This window comes from Ornithorhynchus anatinus, chromosome 1 (genome assembly GCF_004115215.2).
Source record: "Ornithorhynchus anatinus isolate Pmale09 chromosome 1, mOrnAna1.pri.v4, whole genome shotgun sequence".
NCBI lineage: Eukaryota > Metazoa > Chordata > Mammalia > Monotremata > Ornithorhynchidae > Ornithorhynchus > Ornithorhynchus anatinus.
Window position 1 is genome coordinate 71816370 of NC_041728.1, and position 15146 is coordinate 71831515.

General features: G+C 40.9%; 1 protein-coding gene across 15 annotated transcripts in view; it reads left to right on the top strand.

Annotated features, from left to right (window-relative positions):
- Positions 1-15146, top strand: part of LOC100073568 (muscular LMNA interacting protein) — a 221747-nt gene that overhangs the window by 129178 nt on the left and 77423 nt on the right. For 11 of the 15 annotated variants that reach the window (XM_029075082.1, XM_029075002.1, XM_029075053.1 and 8 more), the window contains 4 exons: positions 2011-2076; positions 2160-2237; positions 2344-2403; positions 12858-12902. In XM_029075082.1, coding sequence (XP_028930915.1) covers positions 2011-2076; positions 2160-2237; positions 2344-2403; positions 12858-12902 — 249 coding nt within the window. The remainder of the gene's footprint in view (positions 1-2010; positions 2077-2159; positions 2238-2343; positions 2404-12857; positions 12903-15146) is intronic. The other 4 variants (XM_029075019.1, XM_029075124.1, XM_029075012.1 and 1 more) reach the window with 3 other exon arrangements.

The following is a 15146-nucleotide window of genomic DNA, read 5'->3' on the forward strand; positions in this document are numbered from 1 at the left end:
ACAGTCCATGTCCCACATGGGGCCCACAGTCTTAATTCTGATTTTACAGATGAAGTAACTGCAGCACAGAGAAGTTAAATGATTTTCCCAAGGTCACACAGTAGACAAGTTGGAGAGCAGAGACTAGAACCCAGGTCCTTCTGACTCCTAGACCCATGTTCTATCCCTTAGGCCACACTGCTTTTCACATTGCACTTTATGCCCCAGAGAGAGCATGATAGGAATTAGAGAATGCCAGTGGCTCTCTGCAAGCCCTGTAATGAATTCTCTATCTGGGTTCTTAGTCCTGACATCTCAGGAGTTTGGTTAATTATCATCAGTAGTAATGATATTTATTCAACACCTACTGAGTGTAAACCACTGTACTAAGCACTTGGGAAAAAATAAACAGGAAAAAACACACATGGCCTTGCCCATAAGGGGTCTACACTTTAATATGCCCAGAGAGAAGTATATCATTTAAATTAATTCCTCTGGCTCTGCTTAAGCTAGTCCTCAGCATGGCAGCTATTAGGTTGAGACCTTGAATTTACTAGGACCTCACACACTGGATTGCAAGTGGAGGTTAACTGTGTTTTGAAGAGCTGGTGGGAATTTAGGACTGATATGGTAGAGGAAGGAAAGCAAGCAAGGTAGGCATGGATCTCATGGTCAGCCTTCTTTTCTTTTTGAGGCATTACCACTCGGAATAGATTCCAGACACAGAAGAACGGCTCTCTGATAGAATGGAATCAATCAATCAGTCGTATCTACTGAGCACTTACTATGTGCACTGTGCCAACCACTTATATTAGTATATCCGTGCAGTATATCAGAGTTGGTAGACATGTTGGTAGACTTCCCATAAAGAGTTTACAGTTTAGAGGGGGAGACAGGCAACAAAATGAATTATGTACATGAGTGTTGTGGGGCTGAGAGTGAAGGGAAAAAAGGGTACAAAGACCAAATGTGGGTAGAGATTATTCTACTCTTGTGAATCCTATGGCATTATGTGGGGGTAACTTTGCTCTCCAAGCTTGTCTACTACCAAATTTCCTCAGAGAAGCAGCTGGCCGAAAGGAAACAGCATGGGCCTGAGAGTCAGAGGACCTGTGTTCCTATCCTGACTCTGCCAATTTCTTGCTGGGTGACCTTGGGCAAGTCACTTAACTTCTCTGTGCCTCACTTTCCTCAACTGTAAAATGGGAATTAAATCCTACTATCTCCTACTTAGACTGTGAGCCCCAGGTAGGACAAGGTCTGTGTCCAATCTGATAACTTTTATCTACCCCAGTGACACTTAGTAAGTGCTTAACAAATACCATGAAAAATAAAAACATTTCAGAATGTTTCCAGTAACAAAGTCTGCAGTTTTGTTTTTTAAGGAATTTTTTAAACACTTACTATTTGCCAGAGACTGTGCTAAGTTCTGGAGTAGATATAAAATAATCAGGTAGGATACAGTCACCATCTTAATCTCCATTTTACAGATGAGGTAATCAGGCATAGAGAAGTTAAGTGATTTGCCCAAGATCACAGAGCAGACCTTAGAACAGGAGCAGATTTTTACAGACTGTCCTGGACAATTAAAAAAAAAAAATTGCATGTCTCCAAATTGGGTTATCCTGGTTTTTTGTCCATACAGTTTATACTGACACCTTCAGTTCTTCTTGCTCACTCTGGTTATATTTCTACATCCAGGCTGGAGCCTTTTCAGTTTATGAATAATCCTGCCACATTTCAAGGACCTGCCATGCAGATATCCTAGAACATTAAGGAACTCAACTACACATTCTCTCCTCTCTCCCAATTGCTGAGAGGGAAGGAGAACTTCCAGGACCATGTTATGGTGCCTCTTAGTCTCAAAAAAGAACAACAAAAAACAGACTAAGTACACATCATTTTCTTTGCTTCCCCACCCCCACCCCCGATAGTTGGACTTCCTCTGAATTGCTAGATAAGGATTCTTTCTGTTGTCACATTCATATTGGACTAGTTACCTCATCTCAAAACTCTTTTATTTATCTACAGGCTTTGGATGAACCAGCTAAGAAAGGAAGTATCCCGAAGGATGACGTATCAGACCCACATCTGGAGGTAATGTCAATACATCTCCTCTGTGGCAGATTCAGTACCACAAGGCACAGTACTAACCCGGTAACCGGTTTCGATTTTTCCAGTTGTGTTCCCCTGCACAGCTCAGGCAGCAAACTGAAGAGCTCTGTGCTACCATTGATAAGGTCTTACAGGATTCCTTGGTAATACCTTAGAGTAGACTGTCCAATTCAAACATTTCCTTCGTTTCTCTTCCACTCTCTCCCCCTTGGCAGTTAATCTCATGAATTTTCCTTTTCTTTTTTACAGCAACATTTAGAGTCACCTTCAAGTTCCCTCCAGACATTACTGGATTCAGATGTGAACAAAGTACGTGAGTATTTTGTAGAACTTTCTAACGTCAGTGTTAGTATTAATGGAATTTATTGAGTCCTTAACATATGCACAGCACAATACTGTACTAGGATCTTGGAAAACTCCAAAGGTGCAATCCCTCCCCTAAAGCATCTTATAGGTGGCATACATTGATGCAAATGCTATAGCTAAGTGGGAGAGAGAAGACAAAAACAATAAGCATAGAGGTAAATTAAAAAAATTTAGATCCAAGCCAATAAATGAGTAACCAACAGGTACATGGCTACTCTCCTCTTAGGGTCGCACCTAGAGAGTTTCCAGTTCTCTACCAGTCTCAACTATGGGACGGAGAGTCAAGCAGAGGCCTACCCATTCCAGTCCTAGCTTGGGCAGTGGCTATCGAATGGAAAGCAATCTGCTACAAGCCAAAACCTACCTGTGCTGGGCAGCAGTGGCATGGGAGAGAGTCAAGGGTGGATACTCAAGTTTTCTGCAATGAAGGAGGCAATGGTAAACCACTTCTGTATTTTTACTATGAGAACTCTATGGATCCACTACCATAGAACAATTGCAGATGGAGTTGGGGCATTCTGGGAGACATGTGTCCATGGAGTTGCTATGGGTCGGAGATGACTCGACAGCAAAAAAAAAAGACAAGTATGGCTACTGCTGTGCCCCAACTAGTGATGGTCTTATTCACTTGACTAAATGGAGCAACCTACATAGTCTGCTCTACTGTAATCTTCACCTACTTTTATTTTATGGTATTTTGCCCAAGATCACATGGCTGGCAAATGATGGTGCTGGGATTAGAACTGAAGTCCTTCTAATTCCCAGGCCAAGTTCTCTCCAATAGATTATGCTACTTTTGCTATACAGCCGGCTGCTGAGGTCAGAGTGTCCCAACTGCCCAAAATGCTGAAGATTTAAATGCTATGGTCACTTCTGTTTTTTTCCTTTTGCATTCAACATTAGGCAAAAAATTCAGTCTCTCTCAGATTGGCTCTGACTTGTGGCAACTGATGACTATTTGAAATATGTCCCTCAAGGCTCAATTCTAGGTCCCCTTTTATTCTCCATCTATACTCACTCCCTTGGAAAACTCATTCACTCCCATGGCTTCAACTATCATCTCTATGAGTATGACTCCCAATTCTATAGCCCCAGACACTCCTTCTCTGCAGCCTCATGTGTCCTCCTGCTATCAGAATATCACTACTTAGATGTCCCTCTAACCCATCAAATCTAACATGTCCGAAAGAAAACTCCTCATGTTCCCATCCAAACCCTGTACTCCTCTCAACTTTTCTGTTACTGTAGTCAGTATCACCATCCTTCCTGTCTCACAAGCCTTTAACCTTGGCAGTATCTTCGATTCAGCTCTCTCATTCAATCCACATATTCAGTCTGTCACCAAATCCTATGAGTTTAACCTTCACAACATCACTAAAATCTGCCCATTCCTCTCCATCCAGATTGTTACCATGTCAGTCCATCCCACCTTGATTTCTGCACCCGTATCCTTGCTGGCCTCCTTGCATCCAGTCTCTCCCCACACCAGTCCATACTTCTCCATGAACCCAGATCATTTACAAAACCATTCAGTACATTTTTCTCCATTCCTCAAAAACCTCCAGTGGTTGCCCATCCACCTCTGCATCAAACAGAAACTCCTTGCTATAGGCTTTAAAGCACTCAATCACCTTGACCACTCCTACCTTACTTCCCTGATTTCCAACTGCAACACCCTTTGCTCCTCTAATGCCAATATACTCACAGTTCTTCAATCTTATCTATCTCACCACCAACCCCTTGACCACATCTTACCTCTGGCCTGGAAAACCTTCCCTCTTTATATCCAATAGGCGATCACTCTCCCCAAGTTTCAAAACTTTATTAAAAGCACATCTCCTACAAGAGGCCTTCCCCATCTAAGCCCTCATTTCCATTTCTCCCATTCCCTTATGCTTCAGCCTTACATTTGAATTTGTTTTCTTTATTCAGCCCTTCCTCAGTCCCAAAGCACTTAAGTACATATTTTTAATTTATTTATATAAATTTCTGTCTCTCCCTCTAGACTGTAAGCTTGTTACAAGCAGGGGGCATGTCTACCAACTCTGTTCACTATACTCTCCCAAGCTGTTAGTACAGTGCTTGGTACTAGTAAGCACTCAATAGATACAATTGATTGAACACAATTCATTGACTTTCCTGGAGTCTCCTGTATGCTCACATGGATCTGACTTGTTAGTTAATATTAATGAGGATTTAATACTAGTAGATTTTTGTTGCCACAATAGATGGAACTCTTGGAGAGGAGGTACTTAAATTGAGAGACTGTGTTACCCAACCTATCTCCTGACTAGTAGCCGGTGGCCCTGAGGTAAGGGGGTGGTGGGAAGGAGAGAAGTCCAGCTACCCTTTTCTCCTTCCTCCACTGTGCACAGTCTGACTGCCTGAGTTTGGAGAGCAGACTGAGGTCACTCAGTGCAGAGCTGATGGCTGGGAGGTTAGGGCAGTTTGAGGCTCATTGTGGGCCAGGAATCCATCCATTCATTCAATCATTTTATTGAAGCACTTACTGTGTGCAGAGCATTGTAGGGAAGGAGCATGGCCTAAAGGATAGAGCATGAGCCTGGGAATCAGAAGGTCATGGGTTCCAATCCCGGCTCTACCACTTGTTTGCCATGTGACCTTGGACAAGTCACTTCAGTTCTTTGTGCCTCACTTTCCTCATCTGTAAAATGGGGTTTAAAAATGTGAGCCCTATGTGGGACAGGAACTGTGTCCATCCTGATTATCTTGTGTCTACCCCAGTGCTTAGAACAGTGCTTGGCACATAGTAAGTGCTTAACAAATACCATAATTATTATTACTAAGCACTTGGGAAAGTACAATACAACAATAATAGTAATAATTATGGTATTTGCTAAGCGCTTACTATATGCCAAGCACTGTTCTAAGTGCAAGGGTAGACACAAGGTAATCAGGTTGTCCCCTATGGGGCTCACAGTCTTAATCGCCATTTTACAGATGAGGTTTCTGAGGCACAGAGAAGTGACGTGACTTGCCCAAGGTCACACAGCAGCAAATGGCAGATCCAGGATTAGAACCCACTTCCTCTGACTCCTAAGCACATTTCTCCTGACACTAGGCTATGCTGCTTCTCAATAAACAGTGACATTCCCTGTAAAGAATGAGCTCACAGTCTAGAGTGGGGGAGAAAGACAATATAAATAAATAAATTACAGTTCCATATGTAAGTGCTGTGGGGCTGGGATGGAGGATGAATAAAGGGAGCAAGTCAGAGCAATGTAGAATGGAGGGGGAGAACAGGAAAAGAGGGCTTAATCTAGGAAATGCCTCTTGGAAGAGATGTGCCTTCAATAAGGCTTTGAAGGAGGGGAGAGTAATTGTCTGTTGGATTTGAGGTGGGAGGACGTTCCAGGCCAGAGGTAGGATGTGGGAGAGGGGTCAGTTGGAAGATAGACAAGATCAAGGCACAGTGAGAAGGTTAGCATTAGAGGAGCAAAGAATGTGGGCTGGGTTGTAGTAGAGGAGTAGCGAGGTGGTGTAGGGGGCATGGTGATTGAGTGCTTCAAAGCTAAATGTGTGTTTTTGTTTGATGCGGAGGTGGATGGGCAACCACTGGAGTTTCTTGAGGAGTGGGGAAACATGTCCTGTGTGTTGCTGTAGAAAAATGATCCAGACAGCAAAGTGAAGTATGGACTGGAGTGGGGAGAGACAAGAGGCTGGGAGGTCAGTAAGGAGGCTGATGCAGTAATCCAGGTGGGATAGGATGAGTGATTGTATTAATGTGGTAACAGTGTATTGTACTCTCCCAAGTGCTTATTTCAGTGCTCTGCACACAGTAAGCACTCAATAAATACCGTTAATGGTTTGGCTGAGGGATGTCAAGATCCAAATTAAGCTCCTTAGGCAGGTTGCCATGTTGACGTCACGCAGAGACTTCTGACTTGTGGAGTGGCTTCAAACATTTATCTGATCTGCTTTGGGAAACACCTGAATGGTTTGGACTGGTAATTAGCTTTCGCTTTGCTCTACTCATATTGCAACTCTGAGCTGTTTTTCCTTCCCCAAACTCACTGCAGAACTATTTTTGCCCCTCAGCTGGCTTATGAGTCAGGTTGCTCTTCTGTATGAGAAGCAGCATGGCTTAATGGAAAGAGCATGGGCTTGGGAATCAGAGGTCATGGGTTCTGATCCCGGGTCTGCCACTTGTCAGCTGTGTGACTTTGGGCAAGTCACTTAACTTCTCCGTGCCTCAGTTACCTCATTTGTAAAATGGGGATTAAGACTGTGATCCTCATGTGGGATAACCTGATTACCTTGCATCAACTCCAGTGCTTAGAACAATGCATTGTACATAGTAAGCACTTATCAAATGCCATAATTATTATTATTAAAGTGTGTCCATTAACATTAGCCACTACCTTTAGGGAATAGGGATGAGGTAATTGAAGAGCTTTGGGGGCTCTTGAGGAAAGGGACTATTTGAATATCAATAAATATGTCACAAAATGTAAATTTCTACATGCTAGAGAGTGATTGGTTCAGATTGAGGAGCAGAACAGTGTTGAAATCATCTTTTGCTCATGGCATGAATTAGTGATATAATGATTAGAGATGTGGGCATCTTCTAAGAGCTTATTGTTCTTCCCCATTATTCATTTTCATTTTCATTTTTTTTCTTCTGAATTTCCAGACCATTTGCTCATTTGTCTCCTGGTCAAGGCAGGTTTGATGTTTAATATACTCTCAGGCCATAGAATTAGTGCTTTTTGGAATAGGATCACAAATGTCACAAATGTGAGGATTATTAATACTTTATGAAGATACTGACTTTCATTTGAACATCAATCAGTCATATTTGTTGAGCATTTACTGTGTGCAGAGCACTATATTAAGTGCTTGGGAGAGTTAAATGTAAAAAAGTTGGTAGACACATTTCCTGTCCACAAAGAGCTTGCAGTCTGGAGCTTAAAACCACTGCAAAGTAGAAAAGAAACTCAAAATATATGCAGGACTGAGACCTTCCACAGGAAAGACACTGAGAAGAAATGATTCTAATGAGGGGAGTAGCAATTGAAAAGAATAATGTAAGATGAAGTAGGCAAATGGGAATTTTCACTGTTGAGCACAAATTATACCAGATATGCATGCACAACAGTGTGAAAGATGGATAAATTAGCTCCGTAAAAACTTTTAGATGGATATTTTAGGGATAAACTAAATATATCTGCCAAGTGGATTGAGTTCTTTGGAGATAGAGTATTATTATCATTGCTGTTGGCTTCTATACCACCCAATATATCTAGGGAAATTGGATTTATTGGTGAAAAGAGAAGTAAGGACAGTGTGATGGGCAGGGTTGGTCCTAGAGAACAATGGGTTGACTGTTCTATTGGCCAAGCCATCCAGGGTGTGTCCATTTTCCTTTTTAGATTTCCAGTATGAATAAAAAAGGATTTATCTATTTCAGCTTCACTTTTCTGACAGTTTCTATGGTAGTCAGCGTCTTTTGAACTTGCCCTTCTCATTTCAATAAATCAATCAACTTTACTAAACACCTGCTGTAAATTCCATGAGGGATGGGGACTCTGTCCAATCTGTATCTAACCCAGTGCTTAGAACAGTGCTTAGTTTATAATAAGTGCTTAACATGTACAATAAGAATACATTCAGTGTTAGGGAAAGTACAATAGAATTAGTGGAAATAGTACCTATCACCCAAGACCTTACAATAGAGTGGGACAGCAGACACAGAAATAATAGAATATAAAGATGTGTTTATAAATGCTACAAGGGAATTTGAATACCCAATTGGTAAGGTGGTACAAGAGGATGAAATGAGGGAATTAGAATTAGGGAGGCCTTCTGAATGAGAAAGGTTAAGAAGGGTTTCAAAAGGAGGAGTCACAGAGACCTCATCTCAGATTGTCCAATCGATTAATCATTGTCATTTATTGAGTACTTACTTTGTCCAGTGTACTTTACTAAGTAGTTGGGAGAGTATAGTACACTAGAGCTTTTAGACTAATGTTTATTACCTCAAAATGCCCACAAAAAACCAGCTAAGTGAACCTTAGCTCTTGTTCCTGTCCCACTTGGGATTCACATTCTTAATCAATCAATCACTGTTATTTATTGAACAATTACTGTGTGCAGTGCACTATATTAAACACTTGGGAGAGTACAATGTAAGAGAGTCTGTAGACCCATTTTCTGCCCACAACAAGTCTAGTGGGAGCTTTCAGTCTATATGAGGCTTATAGTCTAGAGGGAGCTTACAGTATAGAGGGGATCAATCAAGCAAGCAATAGTATTTATTGAGAGCTAATTGTATACAGAACACTGGACTAAGCTCTTGGGAGAGTACAATATAACAATATAGCAAACATATTCCCTGCCCATAATGTGCTTACAGTCTAGAGGGGGAGACAGACATCAATATAAATAAATAAATTACAGTTATGTACATAAGTGCTGTGGTGTTGGTTGAGGGGTGGTGAATAATGGGATCAATTCAGGGTGATGCAGAAGGGAGTGGAAGAAAGGAAAAGAGGGGCTTAATCAGTGGTCTTTGCCTCTTGGAGGAGATGTGCCTTCAGTAAGACTTTGAAGGGAGAAGAGTAAGTGTCTCAGATATGAAGAGGGAGGGCATTCCAGGCCAGAAGCAGGACATGGGGAAGAGGTTGGTGAAGTCAGAGAAGACAAGGCAATTGAGTGCTTTAAAGCTGATGGTAAGCAGTTTCTGTTTGATGCAGAGACAGATGGGTAACCACTGAAAGTTCTGGAGGAATGGGGAAACGTGGACCAAATGTTTTTGTAGAAAAGTGATCTATGCAGCCGAGTAAAGTATGGACTAAAGTGGGGAGAGACAGGAGGCAGAGGTCAGCAAGGAGGTTGATATGGTATTCAAGGCAGGAAAGGATAAGTACTTGGATCAACATGGTAGCAGTTTGGATGGAAAGGAAAAGACAGATCTTAGCCATGTTGTGAGGGTTGAACCTACAAGATTTAGAGATAGATTGAATATGTGGTTTTAATGAGAGAGAGGAGTCAAGGATAATGCCAAGTTTATGGACTTGTGAGACAGGAATGATGGTGGTGCCATCTATAGTGATGGGAAAGTCAGGGGAAGGGCAAGGTTTGGGTGCAAAGATAAGGAGTTTGGTTTTTGACATGTTAATTTTTAGGTAACGACTTGACATGCAAGTAGAGATGTCATCAAGGCAGTAGGAGATGTGAAACTGCAGAGACAGAGAGAGGTCAGAGTTGGAGATGTAGATTTAGGAATCATCTGCCTATTCATTCATTCATTCATTCATTCATTCATTCATTTTTTCATTCATTCTTTCAATTGTATTTAGTGAGTGCTAACTCTGTGCAAAGCACTGTACTAAGCTCTTGGAAGAGTAAAATGCAACAACAAACAGACACATTCCCTGCCCACATTGAGCTCACAGACTAGGTGGGGAGACAGATATTAATATAAATAAATAAATACATAAATAAATGATTTTTATATTTATATGTGCTGTGGAAATGGGAGGGAAGTTGAATGAAGGCAGCAAGTCAAGGCGATGTAAAGGAAGTGAGGAGAGGAAGGCTTAGTCAGGGAAGGCTTCATGTGGAGGAGGTATGCCTTCAATAGGCTTTAAAGTGGGGGAGAGCAATTTTCCCTTATAAGAGCATGGAGGGCGTTCCAGGCCAGAGGTAGGATGTGGGTGAGAGGTCAATGGACAGACAGACAAGATCGAGGTACAGAGAAAAGGTTAGTATTAGAATAAAGAAGTTTGTGGGCTGGGTTGTAGTAGGAGAGTAGCAAGATGTAGTAAGAGGGGACAAGGTGATTGAGTCCTTTAAAGCCAGTGGTATTTGAATCCTTGAGAGCCAATGAGTTCTCCAAGGGAATAAGTGTAGATGGAGTATATAAAAGGATCTCCCTTATATTGAGGGACCCCCACAGTTAGGGAATGGGAGGTAGTGGAGGAGCCTGCAAAATAATCTGAGAATTAGTAGCCAGAGAGATAGTAGGACAACTAAGAGAGGACAATGTCAGTAAAGCTGAGGTTAGATAGTGTTTCCAGAGAAGGAATGGTCTACAGTGTCAAAGGCAGCTGCGAAGTCACGAAGAATTTGGATGGAGTAGAAGCCATTGGATTTGGGAAGAAGGAGATAATTTGTGCCCTTTGAATGAGCAGTTTCTGTAGAGTGAAGGGGATGGAAGCTGGATTGGAAGGGGTCAACGAGAGAATTATAGGAGAGGAACTAGAGACAACGGATGTTTACAACTTCCGCAAGGAGTTGGAGAGAAATGGTAGGATGGAGATGGGGTGATAACTGGAGGAACCTGTGGGATCAAGGAAGGTTTTTTTTTAGGATACAGGAGACATTGGCGTGTTTAAAAGCAGTGGGGAAGAAGCCATTGGAGAGCAAAAACCACTGGAGAGTAAATTGGAGGGGAATTTCAATCAATCAATCAATCAATCAATGGTATTTATTAAGTGCTTACTGTTTCTAAAATGTCAGTTTGACCTTCACTAACAAATATAGTAAATAATAATAATGACCATTATGGTATTTGTTAAACACTATGTGCCAGGCACTTTACTAAGTGTTGGGGGATGGAGATAAAGGGAGGGGGTGGGGGGAATACAAGCAAATTGGGTTGTAAACAGTCCCTGTTCCTCATGGAGTTAACAGACTTAATCCCCATTTTACAGATGAGAGAACTGAGGCACAGAGAAGTAAAGTGATTTACCCAAGGTCATACAGCAGATGTGACAGAGCTGGGATTAGAATCCAGGTCCTCTGATTCCCAGGCCCATGCTCTATCCACTAGACCACATTGCTCTTTGTAAAGTGTTCCTGCATTTGCATTTTCAGCAAAGACCAATCTATGTATAATTTTGGAATTTTAGGTTTGACTCCATGTTTAAATTCTGAGCAACAGTATGTTTAAAATGGCAAAAAAATAAGGTTTTTAAGACCTAATTAAAGAAAAATAAACTATTTTTCTTAGAGCTTTAGTTTCTGAGAAAATCCACCTTTATAAAGATCAAAAATGAGAATTCTCTAGCAGAAAAGAGATTCTTCCAGAAGGCCAGAGGGAATGTGACTGCCAGAGGCAGGCAGGCCAGAATCAGACTTGGAAAAGAGCTTAAAGCTGGAACTGGTTTGGTGACTCATTGAGTAAAGAGGAGCAGAGAGGAGAGTCTGTTGGTCTTTTATTCCAGAGGAGTCACTGGCAAGTCCAGCTCAGTAGTTGCCGTTCAAAGTCCCATAAGAAGAGGTGGTGGCTCACTTCTGATCAGCTGAAGCCCTGACAAGAGACATCTAGGCAGTCATAGATGACTCATGGCTTGTCTGGGGATTCAGCCAATCCAAGGGTTATCTTTGGTATCGTGGAGACCCTTGGCCAATAACTGCGGCTGATACATTTAGCTTCTGGGGAACATCTTTTTGGCAGCTCCTAGAATGTCTCTTGGTTAGGTGTTCTCAGCTACAGTTGGGATAAGCCCTCCTCCGGCGCAAAGAGTACTTCATCTAAACTCACGGGAGTCCACATTCAATGGCTCTGTTCACAGTAAGCATTCAATAAGTACAACTGAATGAATGGCATTAAATGGGGCTCAAGCCAAATGGGTTCTCAGTTGTTACAGAAACTTGATTGTCTTTAGAGATGGGGATATTTGTGGGGGCTGTAAAATGGGAATTCAATACCTGTTTTTCCTCCTACTTAGACTGTGAGCCCCATATGGGACAGGGACTATGTCCAACCTGATTGACTTGTATCTACCACTTTGCTTAGAACAGTGCTTGACATGTAGTAAAAGCTTAGTGATTACCAGAACAATGACAGGAAAATGCACATTTTCCCCCTTTCTGACCCAACCTTGGCATCTATTCATCCCATTTTTCCTTGCCTTTGCTGGACAAGTCCTAGTTCCAGTCTACCTGTTTTCCCACTACAGGCAGGAGGCAAACATTCTCCAACGTATTTAGAATACCCTTCCCAGGAACCTCCTTTCCAGTTCAAATAACCAAGCCCCTTTGATTAACATGGCACTATTTGTGTCAAAGGGTCTGCTTCCTGATTAAGAATAGTGGATCTTAGGCTGGTCATCAAAGTTAACCTCTTTCCCTACATTTTCCCAGTTTCAGGGGTATACCATTCCTCAGCCCAGTTATCCAAACCATATCCCTCCATGGGTCTTAATCAGACGTTCTTATTCTCTTTTCTTACCCTTTATGACTTAGAGTTTGTCCTTTGCTTAAATCTCCAAATATGTCCTCGACCACCACAGAAGGGAAAATACATAAAAATGTTACTTAGGCAAGGGATAAGAAATGTTTAACAAGAAAAATATAATATATAAAATAATTAAGATGAAAAATATAGGATTCATCAACTTAATCATGCCCATTTAATTGATGTACAGATGCCTTCAACTCTTCAGAGATCAGCTGGGCGAGAAACCAAATACGTAAGTCTCATGCAATTACTCATTTTTATCAATGATTTTCTTGCAGCCCATTTCTATTTTAATAAAATATGTCTATCCTAGTCAAGACCATGAATTCACTTTTCTGGTTCACAGGTTTTAGGAAGTGGGGCAAGGATACATCTGCAAGTGTGTCAAATTCCATTTGAACTAATTCTAATTGAAAAGTGTTGCTATCCAATGGTTTGGCTATTGTGCAAGGGAAAGAAGTTGTTAATTGAGCTTCTTTTGGCATAATGAATTAACCAGTCAGTCAATAATATTTATTGAGTGTAAATGCTAAACAAATATCATTTATTGAGAAGCATTGTGACCTAATAGAGCATGGGCCTGAGAGTCAAGAAGGACCTGGGTTCTAATATTGGCTCTGCCACTTGTCTGCAAGACACTTAACTTCTCTGTGCCTCATCTCTCTGTGCTTTAATGGGGATTAAAACTGTGAAACCCATGTGGGATATGGCCTTTGTCCAAAATAATTAGATTGGACAATTTAATTATTTTGTACCTATCCCAGTGCTTAGTATAGGGCCTGGCACATAGTAATCGCTTAACAAATACCATCAAAAAAAAGAAGTGTATCTCCTGGATGTAGAGTTCTGTACTTGTGCCTGGGATTTAATATTCTCTAATCCAGTGGATTTTCATCCACATCCTAGAAACTATTATAAGGTATTCTTTTGCATTATTTTGAGTTTTGAATGTCCCAAAGTGAATTGCGAAGATAAAAGTAGCCAAATTGGAGAATCACACTACTAAGTCAAAAGATGCTGTCTCCAGAGCTAGGTTTAGTTAGGTCCTGGCTCCCAGCAGCCCAAAGTGGTGGTGGGCCACTTCACAGTTTTTTCTCTGGGCAAATGAAAATGCACGTTCCTGGGGTCCGAGAGGGAAAACAAGTCTCCTTTAAACAATGGTTCTCCAAATTGGTGAAAATAAGTTCACATTTTCATTATAAAGTTTGGTGGAACCAGATGAGTCATTCTACACTGACGCTGAATCACAAAGGTGGTACGATGTGCTCAGGAACACTAAAAAAAGCTTGTGGTTCAGTTATCCTGCTTTACTTTGACCTGAATGAAATTCCATTTCTTGAATGAGAAGCTCTGTTTTATGTTTCCTCTAGCAGCCTGACATTTGAATTTTTCTCAGCTTTGTCAAATGTTTCTGCATGATTTGGAATTGACTACAATGGAGAATTTCTCATTGAAATGTAAAAAAACCTCCAAAACACAAGTTCACATAGTTTCACCTCCTGGACATTTTGCATTATTCAACATCTTTGCAAGGCAATGATTATATAGCCACTAAATTCAACGATGGCTCGATAGACTTTTTCAAGAAGCATTATTACATAAAGCAACTGGAATAATTATCATCTAGGTACAGAATGGGGCCTTGAGTTCCCTTTGAATGTCAGTTTATTGCTTAAATTTCATGCTTCATATGAACACCTGTAATTGCAATGATGTGTTGCCCATTGCATTAATTACCTCCTTTGGAGTTAAACTTTCACCTTATATGATAAGACCAGTGGTGGGCACCTGTGGATGTTGTAAATTATTGCTGTGAGTCCAGCGAAAGAACAGTCTACCTCTTCCAATTCCATTAGTTTACAAAACTAGACACTAGTATATTATTTTCCTCCCTCTCCCTTTTAAAGAAAATTGGCTATCTCCCGAAGGCTACCATTTGCCATTAATATTTGAAGATTCTGAGGTCACATCAAATCCTGAAGTCTGACGTGGTCAACCTTTGGATTATTGAGGGGATTAGACGTTAGAATGCATTCTGAAGGGATTATATGGAATCTGTTTCCGGAATTTTCAAAATTGGATGGAATATAGGATTTCTTAAGCACTGATTTGCCAGAGAGATGGAGACTGGATATAATGATTTCTGGGGATTGAGACTGTGAGCTCTCCTTGAGACAGGGACTGTGTCAAACTCGATTTGCTTGTATCCACCCCAGTGCTTAGTACAATGCCAGTCAAATAGTAAACACTTAACAAATACCATTATTATTACAACTATTATCTCCAGCTTTGTTTTATTCACTTGCTGCACTTCAAATTAATGTATTAAATATATATATATGTGTATATACATATATATTTATGTACATATATACATGAAGTCATAACCTGCTTACAAAGCTATTATTTCACTAGTGTAATTTTCTTATTTTAGAACATGCCTCATAAATAAGGTAGGCAAGATTGTTTATAATAG